Source organism: Triturus cristatus, chromosome 4_1, assembly GCF_964204655.1.
Source record: "Triturus cristatus chromosome 4_1, aTriCri1.1, whole genome shotgun sequence".
NCBI lineage: Eukaryota > Metazoa > Chordata > Amphibia > Caudata > Salamandridae > Triturus > Triturus cristatus.
In genome coordinates this window covers 672191422-672204874 of record NC_140585.1, presented here as the reverse complement: position 1 = coordinate 672204874, position 13453 = coordinate 672191422, and the positions used below count along the sequence as shown (strand labels likewise).

The window sequence follows — 13453 nt, the reverse complement described above, 5'->3', positions numbered from 1 at the left end:
TCATGTGCACGATCTTTCATGTGTGGAAGTATGGATGCATGTAGAGTCAGTGATTCCCCCTACCTTCCATGTCGGCCATGTTTTGGGACTTGGGTCACAGGGTGACACATAGGCACTTGCGGCCCGGGTGGCTTCAGCACTACAACCGGTACACCTGCATCAGTTGATTCCTCATACAGCCCAGGACTGAACCACGCCCAGAGCTCCGGAGTCATTGTTCACAGCCTCACACAGGACTGGCATATGCCAGGCCAGCCCACTCCGCTTACGCATACAGGGAGGGACAACAACGCTACATGGCCCAGATTTTCCTTGTAGTGATCTGCTGCTCACAGGTCTAGTTGTCAGTACGCCACAGCCATTCCCTGATGGCTGGTTTACACCCACACCACACCCATCAAGCACAGGCGTCACAGGACACGTGACCCTGCCCTTAAAAAGGACCGGGCACACGTGCTCCACGCCATTTCCATCTCAGACTTGGTGGCACCTGATGCACTGCGGCGGGCACAGGCACACCGCCACGGGACGGTGACTTTCGGTGCACTGAGGTAGGGGCACTTCCTCTCTCACTCTTTCTCTCTCTCCTTTGATGGGCACATGACGCCAATCTTATCTTGCTTTTTGTCTTGCAGGCCGTGATTTACAGATTGTAGTGCCTACCCCACCTCTTCCCCCCCCCCGACACTGGCCTCCCGCCACATGGCGATTACTTGAGTTCAACTGAGTTAGTGCCACCAGAGCTGAGATCACATGGTTTAAACAAGTCCATGATGGTGAAGAGGTAAGTAGGTCTATCTAAGCATGGGACCTAAACTTAAAAGAAGTCTACAATGCCTGTGCAGTAGTTTATCTGCATGGAAAAGCACAAGAGGGGCCACTAACCCATTCACTTTTAACAATGAAATCTGTGCCCAGATTTGTGGTCTATCTGGATGAACTTAAACTTATGGTGTTAAAATCTTTCTACATTAAGTTTCAGTTTGGCAAATTATCCCTGAATATTTTCACAAACAAATTTAGTATTTCATCTGAGAAGGGAAGGTTCTCTCACAAATGTTTAGATCAGATTGAGGATGACTACCACTTTTCCAGTAACCTCTTTATGCTACGGCACGTAAGAAGTGGCTCAGCAGTCTGGGTAGGAATAGAGATATAAACAATGGTAAATACTATTTGATGATATGCGGTTTACCCTCAACGTTTTATGCATTATAACTGAAAAACACTTTCACTGACTGACTTTAGAAACAACAAGCAATCGTTAATTTCTCAACAAATAATATGGTACTACTTAGAATACATGAAATTAGAGTGCAGTGGTGTTTAAGAGTTGGTGCACACGTAAATAGAATTCGCTTGTGAGATTGCTATAGTCAAAGACTATTTGGATTTCCACTACAGCACCAAATCATTACATTTCATATCTGTTTTGAATGTGGAGAATCATTGCACCCTGTAATGTGTAGAATGTATGTTCATTGGGCCTCTGTTTAGCACATTAGCTGAGTGTATAGTATTGTAACTAAAACTGCATAGGAGAATCTGAAACATACTATGCTTAGTCCCCATTTCGGATTTTAGATTTGCACGAAATGACCACACTCAGGATTACTAGGTGCCCAATTTAAGTGACAAAACAGAAGGGTAATTAGAAAATGTGCAGATTTCAGGTAGAGGAAAATCCCCCAGGACATTAAGTCGCCTTTCATCGGTCCCACTGCCCCAGGGTACGGGAAGAAAACAAGTTACTTACCTGTAACTTTGGTTCTCCAGTATTGGAAACTTTCATAGATTCCCATGCTTGTATCATTCTCCGTCGTCGGAATAGGAGTCCCCGGTATACATAAAAAAGCAATAGAAACCATCACTAAAACAGAACTCAGGCCTAGGCCCAGTCTTGTTTTGCATCCTATCTACCTCTTTTTGTAAAAGAGACCAAAAAAACATGAACAACCAATCAGATTGGCCTCACCCCTTGGAACCCTCCTGAGAGAAGCTCAGAACCTCAGATTTTTCGTAGCTGTTGTGAAACCAAACCACTGAATATGTAAGAGGCTGAGCTTTCCCAGGGGAGGTGGGTGGGTCGCATGGGAATCAATGAAAGTTTCCAATACTGGAGAACCAAAGTTACAGGTAAGTAACTTGTTTTCTTACTACAGTATTGGAACTTTCATAGACTCCCATGCTTGTTTCAGAGTAGCTAGCAGTTATCAGCACATTTTTGGAACCATGATTATGATAAAATGCTGAATAAATCAATAGCATCTTCACCATAAAGACATTATCAATAGTCAAGAATATATTAAGAACTTTTGATAAAACACCACACATAAGGTTCAAAATGTGCAAGAGTTAATAAACCAGTAACATGGAAGGAGGGATGAAAGGGAAAGCTCACCACTACTGAAATAGGTTCCTCAGGACTGCTTGGCCGACCGCTGCATCCCCCTGCGTCGCCGCATCCAGGCAGTAATGTCTTGTAAACGTATGTATACTGCTCCAGGTCACTGCCCGGCAGATCTCTTGGAGAGGAACACCAGCAAAGAGGGCTGTAGAAGAGGAAATCATCCTCGTGGAATGAGCACGGACTCGACCTTCCAGGGGCTTGCCTGCTGCCTTGTGACAATATTGGATAGTATTAGTAATCCAACGTGCGATCCCCTGCTTGGATAGGGGAAAACCCTTACGAGGGTCGCTGAAAGATACAAATAGTTGAGAAGACTTTCTGAAGTCTCTAGATCTTTGAAGATAGAATTTTAAGCACCTTTGTACATCCAGAGAATGAAGTGCTTTCTCTGCCGGAGTAGCCGGTTGAGGGAAAAAAGTATTGAGAATTACCGGCTCATTCGAATAAAAGTCCAAAGGAACTTTAGGTATGAATTTAGGGTTAGTCCTTAAAATTACTGCTCCTTTTTAGAACTGGAGAAAAGGTTCATGAATGGTGAGAGCCTGCAACTCCGCCACATGTCCAGCTGAAGTCAAAGCTAGAAGAGGAATTTCAGGTCTGCCATGTGAATAGGTTCTAAAGGAGGTTTCATAAGCCGGGCGAGAACTAAGTTCAGATGTCACAGGGAAGGAGGGGGCTTGACCGGAAGGAAGACCCTGAAAAGTCCTTCAAGAAACAGTTTAATGATCCTTGTTGACCAGAGTGAAGGGCCTGCGGACGTGCGTCTGAAGTGAGAAATCGCTGCCAGGTGAACCTTGATGGAAGAGTGAGCCAGTCCCACTTTTGCTAATGATAGAATGTATGGAAGAATTTCATGCGGCTCCGAATTAAAGGGATGAAGACCATTGCGCTGCCCCCAAATACAGAACCGTTTCCATTTCAATTTGTAAGTCTTATTTGAACTTGGGGCTCTTGCTTCAGATAGTACCTCTCTACATTCCGCTGAGAGATTCAGCCCTCGAAATTCTCGCTGCTCAGGAGCCATGCAGAGAGCTGAAGAGACTGAGGATCCGGATGTAAGACTTGGCTCTGGGACATCGTAAGCAGCAAAGGAATCGGCTGCAAAGGAAGAGGAAGTTCCAGTGAGAGAAGGTGAAGCTCTGTGAACCAAAACTGTCTGGGCCACGCTGGAGCTATCAGAATCATTCTGCACGGTTCTGCTGTGAGCTTTCTGAGAATCCTGGTGATTAGAGGAATGGGAGGAAAAGCGTGAACAAATGCGCCTGACCAGGCCATCGAAAGCGCATTCCCCAACGATCCCGGATGGTGAACTCTGACTGCATAGAACCAGCATTTCTTGTTCTGTGGCGTGGCAAAGAGCTTGTGCGATTACAGAGTCCGGCTTAGGTTGGCTGGTCAAACAGGCCGGGCTTCCCTCCGGAGCCTTATTATTTTTCCTCCAGACGAGGTAGAACTGGAATCATTGTGGCTGGATTTTGCATGACTTTTAAACCTTCCTCCTAAACATGGTCCGCAATCAGGATTGACCTGATTGATTTCTTATAAGGCTCTTTAAAGTCATAAAGGAAACAGTCCGATTCCACCTTAGCCATGGGCAGTCCAAACGTCTTGGTGGCTCTCTCCATTAAATTATGGAAACCCCCTATATCTACAGGGGGGGAAATCAGCAGGTGTCAGAGCAGGGGAAAGCTGGATCTGGAATAATATAGCCATCCCACTCTACATCTGGATCCGGAATTGTAACATTCCCTTGGTCGTCGTCAGAGGTGTCATCTTGGGCGGCAGGCACAACCGGTGGTACATCTTGCGCCTCCACCATTGGTTGAGGCTGTGGTACTTGCGTGTTCACAGGATGAGCTGGAGGAATAGAATTACTCGGAAGTCCTACTGATATAGGAGGCTGTGTCACACGTCTCCTCCTGTAATCCACTAGCATGGCTTGTAAGTCCGATAATAAGGAAGAGGGCATTTGAACCATCTACTGATGAGATTCTGTTTGAAATTGAGAAGGAGTACCATACTGCTCATAATTCTCATACTCCCCTTCGGAATCAATGTCCTGGCATTTCAAGTGAAGCTGAGAAGGGCTATTCCCATAGCCAACGGGTCCTTCCCCCTCGTCTAAGAGAAGAGCAGGTGGTAACGGAGTCACCCTCCTTGGTGAGGTCATCTCTGGTGTAAACTGCCGTTTTTAAGCAGGATTGGAATTTTTTACACCGTCGACGACCTCGTCGACGGCACCGTCGTTGACGAAGAAATTACCGTTGTCGAGGCCATGGTCGACGCAGTCATCGTCGATGCCATTGTCGTCGTCGTAGACGTTGTTGGTGCCGCCACACTTGTCGTCGACATCGTCGAAACCATCGACGATACAGATCCCATTGACACAGAGCCCTGTGCCAGATCAGGCGTTGAGGAAACCACCGTCGACGGGGTGAGAACTTAAGAAGACTTTACCTTTGAAGCTTTCGTCGACGGAATCGTATACGGAGTTGTCGACGGGAGAGACATCTTTGAAGACTTTACCTCAGAAGTCAATGATGATGGCTTTCTGAAGCTTTTTGTTGATGAAGGGGGTGACTTTGGAGGAACAGAACTGTATTTGTTTTGAAGACTCGATTCTTTTGATAGTCCTTCCCTCTCCTTTACACCTCAGTGAGGAGATTCGACAGGACTAAGCCCCTTAGATCTATCAGAGGTCTTTTTCAGGGCTTTACCAGGGCGATTTTCAGAAGGTGAAGGAAAAGTCCTTCCCCTTTTCACAGACCTTCTAGATCAAGCCGCAGAAGATGAATTCTCACTGTCACTGGACACGGTCTCCTTTCTTGATTTCAGTTTCCTGAGCCAGGTCAAAAGACGCCCTTCACGATCACGTAAAGTCTTGGTTGAAAAAGTGCGGCAAATTTTACAGTATGCAGCCTTGTGGCCCGGGTACAGACATTAAACACAGTCCTTGTGTTTGTCTTCAATATACAACCTCTTTTTTGCACAGGTAGCACAAGCTCTAAAGAGGGCCTTCTTCTCTTTATCCTACATTCTGAAGAATTTGAAGGAAAAGCTGTTGAAAAAACTGTAGAACCAAGTTCTAAGAGACAGCTCAGAGGAGACTCATGCGGTAATAAAATCTGAGGTTCTGAGCTTCTCTCAGGAGGGTTCCAAAGGGTGAGGCCAATCTGACTGGTTGTTCATTTTTTTGGTCTCCTTTACAAAAAGAGGTAGATAGGATGCAAAACAAGAATGGGCCTAGGCCTGAGTTCTGTTTTAGTGATTGTTTCTATTGCTTTTTTTATGTATACCGGGGACTCCCATTCCGACGGGAAATGATACAAGCATGGGAATCTATGAAAGTTCCAATACTGGAGTAACATCCCCAACCTATTTAAGAAAGCAGCAAGGAAAAGTAAAAATCCCCCAGCCGCGGAAGTGCGCAATTGTCATACCCCAAACCCCCGTGTGCTCAAAGGGAAGCGAGTCTTTCCAATAAGGCTACACTAGACTTGCTCCCCCTGAGTAATCGATTTGCCCTTCTCGCTGATGAGCCACTCTCAACTAAAGCGCATACGAACACGGACTGTTCTCATATAATTAATAATGACATAAGCCTAAACACTTCACAGGGAGCAAGGGGAACTGATTCTAGCCTTACACCTTCGAACCTTGATCTTCAAAGGAAAATTATAGCCCTAAGAAGTAGTATTGAGGCATTAACTATCTTGGTGTCTAAACTCCACCAGCAATTAGACGGACACAACAGACTACACGTATCACCGCTACCATTTCAAATACCCTCAGTACTCACCACTGCTAGCACAATGACTGAACTCCCAAAGCCCCCTGGGAAGCAACCCGATTGTAATGCTTTGCTCTTGTATTCTGACCACCTATCCTCTCACAGCTCAAGAGAAACTAACAGTACATCCCTAGAGCAACGTAGGTTAAATATTGAGCACAGTGGGAGAAGTATGGGCTTGCCACAGGACCAAGCTGGGCATAGACTAACAGCAGGGCCTGCCTTGCCGAGCATGGCCACAAGTTATAATAGGGTGTACCTACCTTATCAGTTACCCCACCTCCCCATTGCAAGCAAAACAATTCAATAGCGGGGTCAATTTACATGACTAATGTTCCTAAAGTAGATCCAAAATACACTAAGTACGAGAGTGTTGATGTCCTAAAAAAGAAAGCCATCCACTGGTTAAGGCACATTAGGGGGTGTAGATCAGTAATCAGGGACGACATTGTATATGTTAAAAGGTGCATTTCAAACCAGAATACAGTCGATGCAATCGAGCTCAGACTAGCTTCAGAGCAGCTGGTGCATGATTTAATTGTTCTGGAGGCTATATCTTACCCAACCTCATGCACACAAATCAGGCAGAGATTAACCATCCCCTCATTACCAGATAAAGCAGAAAATGTGTGACAGCCTCCCGGGGACTCTCCAAACTCATCCCTATCGCAGAATGATTGACTAACCCTAGTCCCAATTAAGGTTTCCCTGAGAAACCTCACTATAGGTCCTATGAACATCACAGGCCATGTAAACTCTTATCACGAGGAAATTCCTAGCAAGCAATAGAGCACGACACATCTTACACAGAAGAAACAAGTCTTAGACCCACTATTAGTCAACGAAAGCTATGTATCGCCCAAATCGAACGATTATAATCCTTCCCCGGCGTCCACTCTAAAAGGCGATGGACAAGAACTGAGAATCATGTCATGGAACTTGGCGGGTATTAGGGGGAAGCTTGATTGCCAGCATTGGCAGGAGCTTATCGCTCAAACTGAGATATGTATTCTCCAAGAAACCTGGAGCTTGACCCCCACGTTTATTCCAGGGTTTATTACTTTCCACAGACCAGCCACACCATACAAACATGGCTGGCCCTCAGAAGGGCTGCTCATACTTGTAAGCATCACATTAAATTGTGATGCTAAAGAGTTGGCTACTAATAGCCCAGATATCCTTGGGATTAGGCTATTCAATGGCAAGGGTAAGACACTTGATATATATGTGTATGCTAGAGCACCAGAGGTGGTAGCTCCCCAACTCTCCAGGTCCTGGATAATTTATTGGAAGTCAGGCACGAAAGTCATCCATTAATTCGTTGGTGGTGACTTCAACGTAACATTTGAGCCACTCGATTGGGCCGAGGCCAACGATGTGAACGAGGACGACAAATTTTGGAGGGTACCTCCTCTGGAGCTCACTCCGATCAAAAAATGGTCACAAGCTGCATTGCAACTGAATGTGATATCCCTTGAATACAGGTTAAGGGCCGCTAATGGTAGAACTACCTCAGACAGAGGAGGAGGAGGAGGAATGACTTTCACCGGTCCAAATGGGTCAAGTAGGATTGACTACTTATTAGTGGATTTGACACTTTGGCCCTCGGTACAGGACATGGCCATAGTCCCGTCTGCGACAGTGATCATAACCCCCTTATTCTGTCTATTGATAATCCCTGGGGTGGCATGGGGAGAGAGCTCCCAACACCATTAAAGTTCAAAGATTCTAATCCCCACAAATGATAAGCGCCGACTCAAATGGCCTGTGGTTCTGGCGGATGAAACAAAGATCCAGGACGCCCTAACCAATCATTTAGCGACGCTAATACTTGCGACCATGAATTTGTTTATACAGAGCAGATGCAGTACAGTCCATAGGGAATTATTTGATTGTCTGGCCTGCTTTTTCCATGCCCCGATTAATAAGACCAGGTTATCACAGGGAAGGGCTCTGGGAAGACATTCATGGTATAATAAAGAGTGCTGGGTCTTGAGAGGGAGACTGACTGTTGCTATCAAGAATAGAGAGCCAGATAGCATTCGTAATGCCAGGAAGGAGTATAAACAGGCGCAGGGTAAAGCCAAAAAATAATGGGATGAGAAGAAATGGGAACAGCTAGGACAGGCGATTGGGCATCCTGACAGCCGGAAGTTTTGGTCCCTTGTGTCTAAAAGCAACTTCGAACGCTCACCTCCTTTGGCAAACAACATTCCGGCTACAGAATGGCATAATCATTTTAGCGAGTTATACTCCAATGGTTTCACCAATGACATTCCCCAGATGTTCCACGATATAGGTGTTCCTACATGTACCCATATATTCACTAGGGAGGTGATAATGCGCACTTTAGATGCTATTATCCCTGCATCTAGATGGCATCCCTGGTGACCTCTTCCGAGCTGATCGGCACACCTGGGCAACTTATTCCACGAAATTGGCAATGATATTGCTGGCGGGGGGAGTATTCCGGGCACCTGGAAGGGGGCAGAAGTAATACCCATTTTTAAGAAAGGGGACAGGTCAAAGCCCTCCAACTACCGCCCAATTAGCCTGATAGATTGTGCCCAGAAGGTCTTCTGCCATTCGCTCCTTGCTAAAATCCAGACCTGGATGGATGAGAATGACATCCTCTCTCCGCTCCAGGCGGGCTTCAGGAGGAAGACCGGCACCATCGATCAGGCTTTTCGCCTGGTCTTGCTGTATTGGAAGGTAGTTGTGCTGGGTAAAGGCAGCTTATATCTTGCCTTTATAGATCTTAAAACAGCTTTCGACCTAGTCCCCAGGGATTTACTGTGGCAAGTCCTCCAGGACATGGGTATGCCTTAGAACCACTTATCAAGCTGCATGAGAATAATTTTGCCTGTGTGAGGTGGGGAAACCAGGGCCAAACCACCGAGCCATTCAAGACCCGGCGGGGGGTAAGCCAAGGGTGTGTCCTGGCTCCCACTCTCTTTTCCCTATATGTAAACCAGGTGGCCAATCTCCTGTGTTCCATCACAGCCGATGCTCCCCCCCTTGGCAAACCACAAAATAGCTACCTTATTGTTCGCAGGCGATACCCTTTTGGTGTCCAAAACCCCCATGGGCCTACAAAAACTTTTAAATCATTTTAAGGCCTTTTGTGATATGAGGGATTTGGTCATCAACACTACTAAAACCAAGATGATTATGTTAAATCCCCACAAATCCTTTAAAGGTAACTTGGTCCTAGATAATGTTCCGCTCGAGCGAGTTGGTTCATTTGACTACTTGGGAATCTACTTGTCTGAGGGAATGGCCTGGAGGAAACACCTAGGGAAGGCGTCCCTGATATTTTCCCAGTTAACTGTGGCTTTGCAGCGGGAGCATTGCCTCTCGTATATCAAGCCTATAGCCCCCGCACTCAAGTTGTATAGTTGCAAGGTAGTGAGTACTGTGCTATACGGGGCAGAACTGTGGAGTTTCATTAACGTTAATACCCTTTCATCAGTGGACAACAAGTTCCTTAGGAGCTTGGTATCACTACCCCAAAGCACTCTTCTTCTTCCCTTGAAACTTGACTTGGGTATCAAGTCTATAAACGACCAAGTGAGCCTACGCCCATTGCTCTTTTGGCATAGAATGGTTACAACCCCAGATCTGGCCCCCTATGCCGCCGCTTTTACTGAAGTTTCTGCTTTGGATAAATACCATAAAATTGGATGGATTAAACATATAGATACCATTCGGGCAGGCATAGGTGTGCCTAAGGAGCAAGAAGGTCTCCCACCTACATTCTCCACGGATCAACTCAAATCTCAGTATTGGGCATGGGTAGAACAGAAGAACTTTCTGAAAGTTCGTCATGGCTGTATAACTGATGTTTTTACTGACATAAAATCCATCAGCCGGCTAGAAAGCTATCTTGATTTGATTAAAGTGCCAGCAGACAGAAAAATGTACACCCAGTTCAGACGTGGCTGTCTACCCATTAATGCTTTTATGAATTCCTGGCTGACAAATTCATCACAGACCAAGGGTTGTCCCTCCTGTCCATGCCCTTATGAATCAATAGGCCATGTCTTTTTTGCTTGTGCCGCCTATGCGAGACCTAGAAGGAAATGTAGACAACTCGGGACATACAGCCACAAAGACGCCCTACGCATTTTAAAGACAGACCATTCTATGCTTGTGCAACTGCAAAATTCCTGGGCTAGCTTTGGGCCATTAGAAGGAGGGTTGTATCTACTCCCCGACTGGCACAAAGAAATCAAATAGATCAGTCCAGTCGGGTGTGTTGGCTTGTAAAAATTGGTTAGGTCACAATTTTAAGCTTTTTATTCTCTTTTTATTGGCCACTTAGGCATGGGTGTTAAACTGGCTGTTGTTGTGTAAATGGGCCACGCTCCTCAGCAAAATGAGACATTAATAATGTTTAGTAACACACTCGCACTTTAGCCCTGTACCGATAGGTAAAATGTATCTAACATTGAAATTTGTGCAGCTGTGTTCTCTTTTTGTGCATGTTTATTTGTATTAAGAATTTGTTAATTTTTATTCCTCTTTTTTTATTTTTTTAGTCCCAAGAGCTTGTACAGGGAGCATTTTATAGTTCATTTTATCCTGAACATCGTCTTCCAAGATTCATGTGTTTGTCTCTTTTATGGTATTGCAAAACCAAAATAAAGATTTTGATGATGATGATGACCACTTGACAGCAATTCCAACATGAGGGATAAATCTTAATTGGACTTACCTCTCGCTCCACTTTTTCAGTTTCAATTTTATAGATTTGTTCCCTTAGATCATTGGTCTTTGTGATCAATTCTTTATTTCTCTCTTCAACCATATTAACTTTCTTTTCTGTATCATCTCGAAGTTTACTAAAAATGTCACTAAAGCGATCTTGAGTGTCATTTACTGCTTTTTCTTTTAGGATACCTTTGTTCTGCACATCTTCCAGCTGTTGGCGCAGTAGCATGTTTTCACTCTGAATCTGTGCCAATCTTTCCTGCACAGTCTCTTGCTTTACTGTGCATTTGCTGACTTGTTCTTTCTCTATTTGGAGAGCGCGTTCAAATTCCTTTACCCGGCATTGAGCCTGGTTCAAGTCTCTCTGACAACTTTCTAAAACCAGTGTTTTTTCGCGAAGGCTAAGAGTTGTACGATGAAGTTCATTCTCCAGGCTGTTAGTCTTGGCTTCCGCTTTCGTAAGTTGCTGGGACAAGTTACTGTTGGCCTCTCGAACATTTGCTAGGTCATAATTTATTTTATCTTGTGAGCGAAGCCAGTCATCTCGCTCCCTCTTGAAAGAGCGTTCTGCATCACTCTTTGATGACTGACTGCGCTCAAGTTCTTGAAGAGCAGAGGCCAAACGGGATCGGAAAGATTCCAATTCGGTCTCTAGCCTTTCTTTGCTTTGTTTCTCATGTTCTATTTTGGATGACAGCATTGCAGACTCTGCCTTTAGTGCATTGAACTGACCATTGTACTGGAAAACAGTTTGTGTCAATGCTTCTTCATTTAGTTTTAGATCCCGTCTGAGGTCCTCTAATTTTTCTTTCAGGGCCTCATTTTCCTCTAGAGTTTTTCCTTCTTCTTCCTTATTTCGAGCTCGTACTTGATCTAGCTCGACCTTGAGCACACAAATTTCTTCCTGTAGTGAGTGGTTTCGCTGCATCAACTCCTTTTCTCGGTCACTGACGTCAGGCGTTTGGGCGAGAGTCTTGAAAACAGAAAATACACAGATATGAGCCATAAACCAATTTTCCTGTTCAATCCAGAAGCATCCAAACTTGAAAACTGATTTGAACATTTTATTCATTTCATGTAAAGCTAACATATTTTACTCCCACCCCAGTGCTCCATCTTTAATCTAACAAATTCATTGTATTCACAATCAGACATCAAAGCTTTAAGATAGGCCACTCCTATTATATGCTATTTTCATCAGTATTACCTGTAAGATGCTCCCGGTAATTTATACAACACCGTACAGATAGTTTTCAAAATGACGTGCACGCTTGATTTAGATTTCAAAATCCTCTATAAATTAGCGAGCACCCGAAACAAGAAAAGGTTATGTATATGTAGTCCGTTTCTGCAGCGGTGGCATCTTGTTTGGTTCTTACGTTCTTCATTGAAGTCCTAAATCCTTGAATAATTCAGAACAGGCTGTGGGGAATTATTCAAGGTTTATGACTTCAATGAAGTTCCTACGATGCAGAAAACAAGTCAAGTCACATGCACGTTTGCCTTAATACCTAATATTGTATTTCTGTAAATAGACCACCCCTCATTTCACAATCTAAAGGTATCTTTTAAACATCATACCCCTACTACCTAGAAATAATATCCTGTAACTTATTTTAAGCAACTTGAAAACCTATTTTAGAAACTGTGATATCCCAGTGGTAAGCCTTTTAAAATTGTGAAGGGAATATCAGGACACCCGCTTTTTTAAAATACTCCTCAGAATGTGGAAAAGGGCTTACGGAAGAGAATCTGTGGTCAGATATATTATCCTCCAGAAAGAGCATTACTCAAAGTAAGTAACTTACTCTTCTGATGTATACTTCCAACTGACAAAATGCCATCATTTGAACCAATACCAAAGCAGTACCTTCACAAAGGTGAAGGGTCTGAAAACTGGACTTTACACCAGAAAGTCATGCAGGATTAAGCCAGGGAAATAAGTCACCTTGTGGATCTGAAAATTGTTACAGTGAAGTCGGATCAATGTATGGCTGGAGACCCATGTAGCAGATTTGCAGATGTACAACACTGGAACACCTCTAAAGAAGGCCTAGGTAGCAGCCTTTGCCCTGGCAGAATGAGCCCAAAGGCCAACTAGGGGTTACATTGCAGCCAAAGCAAGGCACCATTTGGGGCAAAGGACAACCCACCTTGACCAGGTCCATTTCTGGATATTCTTCCCTTTCTTTCTACCTTGGTCCTATCAAACATACAAACTTTGGATCCAACAGATGAGGCCTATTCTCCTCCTCAGAGGGGTGCAGCTGAGAGAAGAACACAGAGAGTGTGATGGGCTGTACCACATGAAAGAGTGACACCACTTTCAGGAGAAAAGGAGCTAGAGTTTGAAGTATCAACTTGTGTGGGAAAAAGGTAGTATACTAGGCTGGACAAATGCCATCAACTCAATGCCAATTGCCAGTTAATGGCAATACAAAAGACAGCTTTGCGTGCCAGAAGTCTCCGGGTGCAACTGGGCACCGGTTCCAAGGAAGCACACATTAGAAACGTAAGAACCAAACAAGATGCCACTGCTG

General features: G+C 44.6%; 1 protein-coding gene across 11 annotated transcripts in view; it reads right to left on the bottom strand.

Moving 5' to 3' along the window:
- Positions 1 to 13453, bottom strand: part of ANKRD26 (ankyrin repeat domain 26) — a 1120330-nt gene that overhangs the window by 488185 nt on the left and 618692 nt on the right. For all 11 annotated transcript variants that reach the window (XM_085653113.1, XM_085653117.1, XM_085653121.1 and 8 more), the window contains one exon: positions 10918 to 11886. In XM_085653113.1, coding sequence (XP_085509239.1) covers positions 10918 to 11886 — 969 coding nt within the window. The remainder of the gene's footprint in view (positions 1 to 10917; positions 11887 to 13453) is intronic.